Source organism: Lipotes vexillifer, unplaced genomic scaffold (assembly GCF_000442215.2).
Source record: "Lipotes vexillifer unplaced genomic scaffold, Lipotes_vexillifer_v1.1 scaffold240, whole genome shotgun sequence".
Taxonomy (NCBI): domain Eukaryota; kingdom Metazoa; phylum Chordata; class Mammalia; order Artiodactyla; family Lipotidae; genus Lipotes; species Lipotes vexillifer.
The window spans coordinates 7,013,376-7,022,094 of NW_006797481.1; the positions used below are offsets into that span (position 1 = coordinate 7,013,376).

An 8,719-nucleotide genomic window follows, 5' to 3' on the forward strand; every position below is an offset into this window, starting at 1 on the left:
TGTGACTAGCCCCTAATTCAAGTAATTATAGCTTTCCAGACCAAAATGCCCTCCTTAAATTTACTTGATTTTTGAGTTAGTTCACGTGGTTCAAAATCCATAAAGTATAAAGACGTCTATAGCGATGGGCCTCCCTCTGGACTTGTGCTCCATCTGCTCAGTTCCCACCCTCTCCCTCAATGGGAAACCGGTGCTCTTAGCCTCTTACAAATCCCTCCAGAGTTTCTTCACGCACATACAGACGAATACAAACATAGACTCTTTTCATCTCCATTTTTCATAAAAGGTGACACATTATACATACCATTTGCACCTTTTTTTTTTTTTTTTTTTTTTTTTTGCGGTACCCGGGCCTCTCACTGTTGTGGCCTCTCCTGTTGCGGAGCACAGGCTCCGGACGTGCAGGCTCAGTGGCCATGGCTCACGGGCCCAGCCCCTCCGCGGCATGTGGGATCCTCCCGGACCAGGGCACGAACCCATGTCCCCTGCATCGGCAGGCGGACTCAACCACTGCACCACCAGGGAAGCCCTGCACCTTATCTTTACACTCAATTTGTTTTGGTGTCTTTCCACATCAGCGATTTCCCTCATTTACTTTCTAAAGCTGCCCTGTGTTTCATTATATGAAGACACCATAATAGATTTACTTGTCCCCTGTGAGCAGGCCTTTGGGTTGCCTGAAATCTTTTACAATTACAAACAACACTGCAATGAATAACTTCATACGTGCATTATTTTGCACCGTGGGAGTATCTGTAGAATAAAATACTGAGTCAAAGGGTCCCAGCCTTTGTAATTTTGATGGACACTGTTATTACAGATTCCTCTATAGAGAGGTTGCACACTCCCACCAGCAGCGCATGAGAACACCGGTTTCCTACAGACTTGCCAATGGAGCACGACACCAAACTTTGGGTTTTTGCTAATCTAGTTAAGTGAAAAATGGTATATCGGTCAGAGATTTGCTACTACATTGAGTGAGGTCAGGCATCTTTTCCTATGTCAAAGGGCCATCTATGGTTCATTTTCTGGGAACTATCTGTGTTCACTGCCTGTTTTTCTGTTGAGTTGTTCCAAAACGCCCCTTTAGCAACAAGAGCCACAGCTAGCGCACTGCTGACATTTAAGACTTGCTATTTGAAACAAGGAAGAACAAGAAATGAAGATACTGGCTGGATTGATTAGGCAGGAGCTGTTCCTTTCAAGTGAACAGAGAGGGTAGGAGCTGTGTTTCATATTACAACTCTAGTCTTCAGAGGCAGTTATAGTTTTTGTCTGCCAGCATGCTTTCTTTTTCCCTCTGTTCTGCAAACACAACCTCTCTTTCTAGTGGGAAATCCAAGTGTTCATCCCCACTGCAAGAATGAGGATAAGCACGTGACTCAGGTTTGGCCAGACAAGCTCTTCCCTTTGACTTCTGTGATTGGTCAAGGGATTGTCATGTGACCTATGCCTGTCCAATCAGAGCCCTCCCTGGGACTTCTGCTGGCTCTACAAGGTAAGAAGTCTACTTTCTTTTTCCTGGGGTGACCACCTTGAGGGACAATGTAGGGCAACTTTGCTATGTAAGGAAAACCTGCCTGGGAAGGAAGCCAACAGAGGAAAGCAAAATGGAGAGGAGGAGAAAAAGAGAGGGATTGAGTCCCCGGATCCCACTGTGCCTAGAGCCAGGATTCACCTCCTTAGTCTTCCTGGTTCCACAAGCCAGTAAATGCCCTCTTCTGCTTAAGACAGAATTTTTGTCACTTGCAGCCAAAGACGCCCTCATACAAAGACAACGAGACTTGCACTCACCCTCCTGGGGTTGATGTCCAGAGCATCACAGACCGTGACGGCAAAGTGCTTGGACCTTTCAAAGCTCCCTTTTCCAATGCCGTGAGAGCCATCGATCAGAAACAGGACGTCCGCCACAGCCGAGCACCACATCACTAGGGGAGAGGGGGACAGAATGGGTGACAATCAGCTTCCCTACAGTCTGGTCCCCAAAAGATCTTACTCCCAAAGCAGAGTGGAGGCAGAAACAACCTTGTGGTGGGTCAAGCTCCTCTAAGCCCAATGGGGGAAATAACACTGGAGAAATTCTGGGCCAGAGGCAGCCCTCCTCTGCAGCAGGGAGCACCCACCTACCACAAGCACAATTCGTGAAAGTCTGTATAATAATGGAAGAGTCTAATTCAACAACACTAACTGAGCCGTATGAGAGGAGGGGCTACTGGGCCAGTGAGGGATACCCAAGAGCCTTGGTTCCTGCCCTCAGGGGTCACAATCTTGTCTGGGACACAGCCAGGCACCCTGGTTCATAAGGCTGCATTACCCAAGACTCTACGTAATGATAACCAGCACTGACTGCATCTTTCCTATATGCCGGGTGCTGCTTTAAACACTTTAAATGTACTAATTTATTTAATTCTCATAACCACCTTGAGATATACTATTTATTTTTCAACGGTTATATTGAGATAATATTCACATACCATACCAGTCACCCATTTAAAGTATACACTTCAATGGTTTTTAGTATATTCACAGATGTATTTATCACCATCACAATCAATTTTAGAACATTTTCCATCTCCTCAAAAGGAAACCCTGTACTCTTTAGCTATCAGCTCTCTAGCCCCCTACCCCCACCCCTAAACAGATTTACAATCTGCATTCCCATTGGAGAGATAAGGAGAGCAGGGCACAGGGCAATTCAGAAATTTCCTAAGGCCAAAGTACCAGAAAGTGGTGGAGCCAGGAATCAAACTGAGGCTGTCCACAGGTGTGGCTCCAGAGTCCACACCCTATCACCTCACCAGGAAGGTGCAAGAGAGCAGAAGTCAGAGAACCACCAGTGAGAAGGCACCACCTGGTAGCAGTGTACAAGGGGGATTTCACCAGAGAGGGAGGGAAAGGACTGCAGGGTCCCTGGGAGTAGGCGGGTGTGGCTTGAGCATGTGGAGAGGATGACAAGCAGGGAGGAAGAGAAGGAATATGGCAGTAGACGAGGCTGGTTGCGTAGATGGTGGTCACACAACAGAAGACCTTGAAGCACGCGCCAAGAAATTCGGCAACAGGGATCTTCCTAGGGTTTTTACCCAGGAGAGGAACTTGGTCAGGCCCCTGTTTGGGGAAAATGACTCTGGCCACAGCATGAAAGAAGACAGGAGTGGGGCAGAAACTGTCCGGAGTAACATGGCTTCTCTTGAGTCCATCACACAGAGGTTGAAGTAGGTGTTTGGAGGGTTAAGTAAAACGTGGGCTTACTTTTGCTGGCGACTGAAATCTTCCCAATGGTCTCCCTGCTCACGTGGACTTCCTGAAGAGGGAGGGATGGGGGCACTAGGAGAGAAAACACCAGAAGCAGTCATGACAAGGCAGAGAGGGGAGGAGTCTTAGTCTCCACGTTATACGACCAGAACAAACGGGTCACAAGAGAGAAAACAGGAATGTGAAAGAGTTTAATGATATTGTATCTTAAAAATTACCAGATGGATACCATAAATAATTCCCTCCACCCCTACCAATTGCCCCACTTCTATCAGGTATCTTTGCATTTAAATTTGGGTATTTTGAAGAGAAAAATTAAAAAGATATATGGGGGGATATAGAGAGCCTGTGATTCTGATGAGTTTCGTCCCTGGGTAGGCATGATAACTGAGTGCCCCTCTGGGGTGTAGCATCTTGCCATAAACATTAACCTTGGACGTGAACAGACAATTCACAGAAGAAAGAGAATTCATAGAAAAGCACAAGGAAAATTTTCAAACAGGTGACAAAACACTTTAACTCAAACAATGGGATACCCTTTTGAATGTGAAATTTAGATGATCAAGTTTTCAATTTAAATGTAACTGGGGAAAGATTAAATCAGGAAAAGCTTTTCCAGTGGTGACACTGTAAACTGGTACAACCCTTTGGGAAAACAATTTAGCCAAATGAATTAAGAGTCATCAAAGTGCTTAGGCTCCATAGTACCGCACCTGGGAATTGATCCAAAGGAAAAACAACTTTAGAGAAGGGAAAATGTGCACCAAGACACTCCCTTCAATGTTACTTCTTTCAGAGGAACAATGGCGATAACAAATATCCAAAGACATAGAACTCTCAGTAAACACTGATACATTCATTCAATGCAATTAATATGAACAAGGGCTAAAAAGTTTTGGGGTAGAAAGTTTGTGGATACATTTTTTTTCTTCTATGTGATACCCAGTAAAATTGTAATAATGGCATATGAGCAGCTAACAACAATTTTCAAAATAAACTTTGAGGGCAGGTAACATGCCAGGTGCTGAAGAGCAAGCCAACCCCGATGAAAGTTCTGAAGATGGGCTTCCCTGGTGGCGCAGTGGTTGAAAGTCCGCCTGCCGATGCAGGGGACACGGGTTCGTGCCCCGGTCCAGGAAGATCCCACATGCCGCGGAGCGGCTGGGCCCGTGAGCCATGGCCGCCGAGCCTGCGCGTCCGGAGCCTGTGCTCCACAGCGGGAGAGGCCACAATGGTGAGAGGCCCGCGTACCGCAAAAAAAAAAAAAAAAGAAAAAAGAAAGTTCTGAAGACAGTGAGGTGCCACTTGGAGGGATTATTTGAAAAGCCAACTGTGCATGGTCGCTGTGAGAAGAAGCAGACATGTAGATGCTTATAAACGTCCATGTCCGCTGGATAAGCACAGTGGGCACAAAGTGAGGGTGGGCAAAGCCCAGGAGCTGGACAGGCCGGGAATAGGGCAGATGAAGGAATGTGAGATGGGGTGGGGGGTACTACCGAGTAAAGAGGTAAAGGAGAGGGAGGCGGGGGTGGGTGTAGGGTAGCAATCACACAACACAGGGAAGTTGGGCTCAGGGGGATTTGCCCCTGCCAGGAAGGTGACCAGGAGGAGGACACCAAAAAATGATGTCAGGTTCTGGGGGGCATGCTACTCATTGGCAGCACCCCCTGGAGTTCATTAGGCCAGGGGTCCCCAACCCCCGGGCCATGGACCGATACTGGTCCATGACCGGTTAGGAACCGGACTGCACAGCGGGAGGTGAGCAGCAGGCAGGCAAGTGAGCAAAGCTTCATCTGTATTTAGAGCCGCTCCCCATTGCTCGCATTACCGCCTGAGCTCCGCCTCCTGTCAGCATTATGGTGAGTTGTACAATTATTTCATTATATATTACAACGTAATAATAATAGAAATAAAGTGCATAATAAATGTAATGCTCTTGAGTCACCCCGAAACCATCCCCCTCCACGCGGGTCCGTGGAAAAACTGTCTTCCACAAAACCAGTCTCTGGTGCCAAAAAGGTTGGGCACCATTGCATTAAGCAACTACCCCCTTGGCTGGTCCCAGCTCCACCTTCTGTGGCCCCTCTACATTCACCAGTCCCTGAAAAACAAACTAAACCAGTGTCTACGTCTCCCCCGACAGTATCTGAGTTCCTGCTCACCTGATATGCCCTCCCCTTAATCTCTACTCGAGTAGAAGATGGTTCTAGGCCAAAATGCTGAACCAGCCATTAGCTCCACAGTCAAAAGCTGTCAGACAAGCAAGTAGATGTCATGAAGTCCAAGAAAGTCTGCCACTGCCATTTTGCCACCAGAGGCAGAAACAAGACATAAACTACAATACAGACAGTAGACTGAATTAAAGAAAAAAAAATCCTCCACTTGCATAAAACACATGGCAGACGCTGGGACAGAAGCAGAGGCAACACTTACCCGCCAAACTCCAAAAACAAAAGATCACAAAAATCACTCAGTAATTCAGCAAATTGGTCCTCCAGAAAATGGAGGCTTTCTGCGTCAGTGTACTCGACATCATCAAGATCTTGTCAATTTGGGGGGGGTTCCTGCTGCAGCCCATCCCGTAATGTGGTGCAGCTCCCATGAGCCCTGCACCCCTGGAAGTTCTCCGAGGGCAGGAACACCTCCACCTGTCCTCCACAGAGCCCAGCCCAGCTCTCTGCACACAGTTTGGCCAAATGAATTAAGAACTATAAAAATGCTCACATCCTTTGACCCTGTAGTCAAAGCCAGTAGGCACTAAGCTTTCCTGAATGAGCCCATGAATTACTGGCAAAGGGTCCAGGAGCTAAGGAATCCGTCTTACCAGCAAATTCTCCAGCTGGAGACAGACCAGCCATTGCCCCGGAAGGGAGGGAGGAGGCGCTCTGTGACCAGAGGCCGCTCACTACAGATGTGACTCAGCTAATGTAACTCTGCACCATGTGCCCAGCTGTCCTGGCAGGTGCCAGGCTTCAGGTGAGGGCTCCTTCAGGGGAGTGGGTACCGGGGTGATGTCCCCACTGTACCCCTGTGAAACTACCTCAGGACTCTGCAGAAGTCCCCCTTGGAACAGGGAGCTGATGAACGTGTGACTGTTGCTTCCTCTCCCAACCAAGTCAGCCCACACCTCTGAGGACCACCTACCTGGGGAGGGCGGGGGCAATGGTGGTGCTAAGAAGCTGGATGGGGAGGGGATGGAGTGGGTGGTGGGTTTTCATCTCAGCCCTGCTACTGATAGCTGTGCAGCTCCAGGCAAATCACAGAACCTCTCTGGGCCTCCCCTGCCTCATCTGTACAACCTAGGGGTGGTCAGATCAAGTGCCCTGTAAACTGGACAGGCTACAGAGGGTAAAGTTCCACGATGAGCTAGAACAGAACCTTTACTGTGCCTGGGCCCCCAGGGACCGCATTTGGGTCCTGTCCCCAAACACATCTCATCTCTCCCCAATTCCTTGGCCATGAAGCTACTGTGTTACATTCAGCACCTTCAAGAGAGGGGATAGGCAGGCTGGGCAAGCACACCCTTCTTCCAGCCTCTCTTATCTCCCTGAGGCTCCAGAGAACAGGGAGGTGGTGAGAGCAGCCAACGAGCAGAGAGTGTACCCCTACTCACAGAAACACAGAGCAGGGAAGAATTGGAAGAGAGCCTCAGAGACCGCAAGAGGACCCTGGGCTAGCCTCAGCCAGCCACCCAGCCCACTGGTTCTTACTCGTTGGATGACAATCCACAAAACACACTATTCCTTTCTACCATCTTTCAAAGGGGCTAGAACTTGGGAGGGCCAAAGTGGGAAGTAAACAGAAAATTGATTTGCTCCATTATTCATTCATTAATCTGCTTCTTGAGCACCAACTATGTGCCAAGCTCAGTATTAGGAGCCAAGATCACACAGTAAGTGGTGAATGGAGAATAGGCAGAGTCTCTTTCTCATGGAGCTTATGTCCAGTGGAGAAGATGGACATTATTTTTTAAAAATTCACATAGAAATAAACTCATATCTGTGTTAAGTGCTACACAGCAGAGGAACTCAACACTACAGGAGGTTTTAATAGGGGGATCTGACCTGATCTGGGGGTCCAGGAGGAACTGTGCTGGGTGCTGGAAGATGAATAGGAGTTGACCAGAAGAGCAGTGTTGGGGTGAGACAATGATCCAGGCAGAGAGGCCACCATAACTGAGAACCCCTAAGGTGGGAGGGAGCAAGGGTGCCGGGCAGGCCTGGAAGGAGTGTGGGTTGCAACACAAAGGGTGGACAGAGGGGACTCCAGAGGGGACACCAGGTGGCACAGGATCAGATCAGGCAGGGCCTCTTTTTTTAATTTCTTTTTTTGATGTAGACCATTTTTTGAAGTCTTTATTGAATTTGTTACAATATTGATTCCTTTTTTTTTTTTTAATGTTTTGTTTTTTTGTTCCCAGGGCATGTGGGATCTTAGCTCCCCAATCAGGGATCGAACACGCACCCCCTGCATTGCAAGTTGAAGTCTTAACCACTGGACCGCCAGGAAGTCCCAGGCAGGGCCTCTTAAGAGCAACAGGACATCACTTAAAAGTTTCAGGTAGGGGATGGGAGTGGAGAGCGGTCCAGACATGATTAGCTTTGCATTTTGAAATGGCTGACGTGTGAAAAACAGGATGGACGGGAACCAGGTGAACCCAAGGAGACCAGGCAGGAGGCTACTGCAGTGGTCCAAACACCAGATGATGGGGCTTAGAATAGGCAGGTGGCCGTGGAGTGGAGAAACACAAATGCACTCGAGAACTTTAGAAGTTAAAATCAACAGGATGTGAGGCAAACCAAACCCCTCAACACCTTAACCCTCGCCCCACAACCAAGAACACTTACCTTCGGCAAACAGGAAAATGCAGATGGCTTCCAGCAACAGGAAAGAGGGCATGTTGATATAACTATAGGGCCAGGACAAGAAAATAAAGCATCAGCAATCAGCTCTGTGAGCTCCTCAAGTCACAACTCCAAACAAGACCACAAGAGCTCGGCCTCTCCCAGGGCACCGATATGACCCTAGAGGCTGCTCCTTGCCATGACAACTACAGTAGCCTGGAGAAAACTCAAATCCCAAAAAGCCGGGGAAGACTACTCCAGTGATTCTGATTTTAAAGGACAGCCTAACATCTTTCCCAGACACCTAGCTCCAAAGCCCCCAGCTCCTTCACAGACTCCGGCAAGGTGCCCTGTGTCCGGAGTTAAGAGACCCGGGGCCCTGCTCAGCCTCGGCCCCGACCAGCCATGTGACCCTGGAGAAAGCCCCTCCCTCTTAGCAGCTCCATTTCTTCGCAAGGAGTTAGATTCTGATAGATTGAAGATTTGATTTCAAAGCCTTCATTTTCTGAAACCGAGCAAGGTCTCCCAGACCGCACTTTCTAAATTACTTAAAAACAGTAACATGGGGCTTACCTGGTGGCGCAGTGGTTGAGAGTCCGCCTGCCGATGCAGGGAACATGGGT

General features: G+C 48.4%; 1 protein-coding gene across 1 annotated transcript in view; it reads right to left on the minus strand.

Annotated features, from left to right (window-relative positions):
* The window catches only part of VWA2 (von Willebrand factor A domain containing 2), a 47,155-nt gene extending 39,004 nt beyond the window's left edge, over positions 1-8,151 (minus strand). Inside the window, 4 exon segments of the mRNA XM_007469643.1 lie at positions 536-540; positions 1,795-1,928; positions 3,250-3,324; positions 8,100-8,151. Coding sequence (XP_007469705.1) covers positions 536-540; positions 1,795-1,928; positions 3,250-3,324; positions 8,100-8,151 — 266 coding nt within the window.
* Positions 8,152-8,719: the final 568 nt, after the last annotated feature.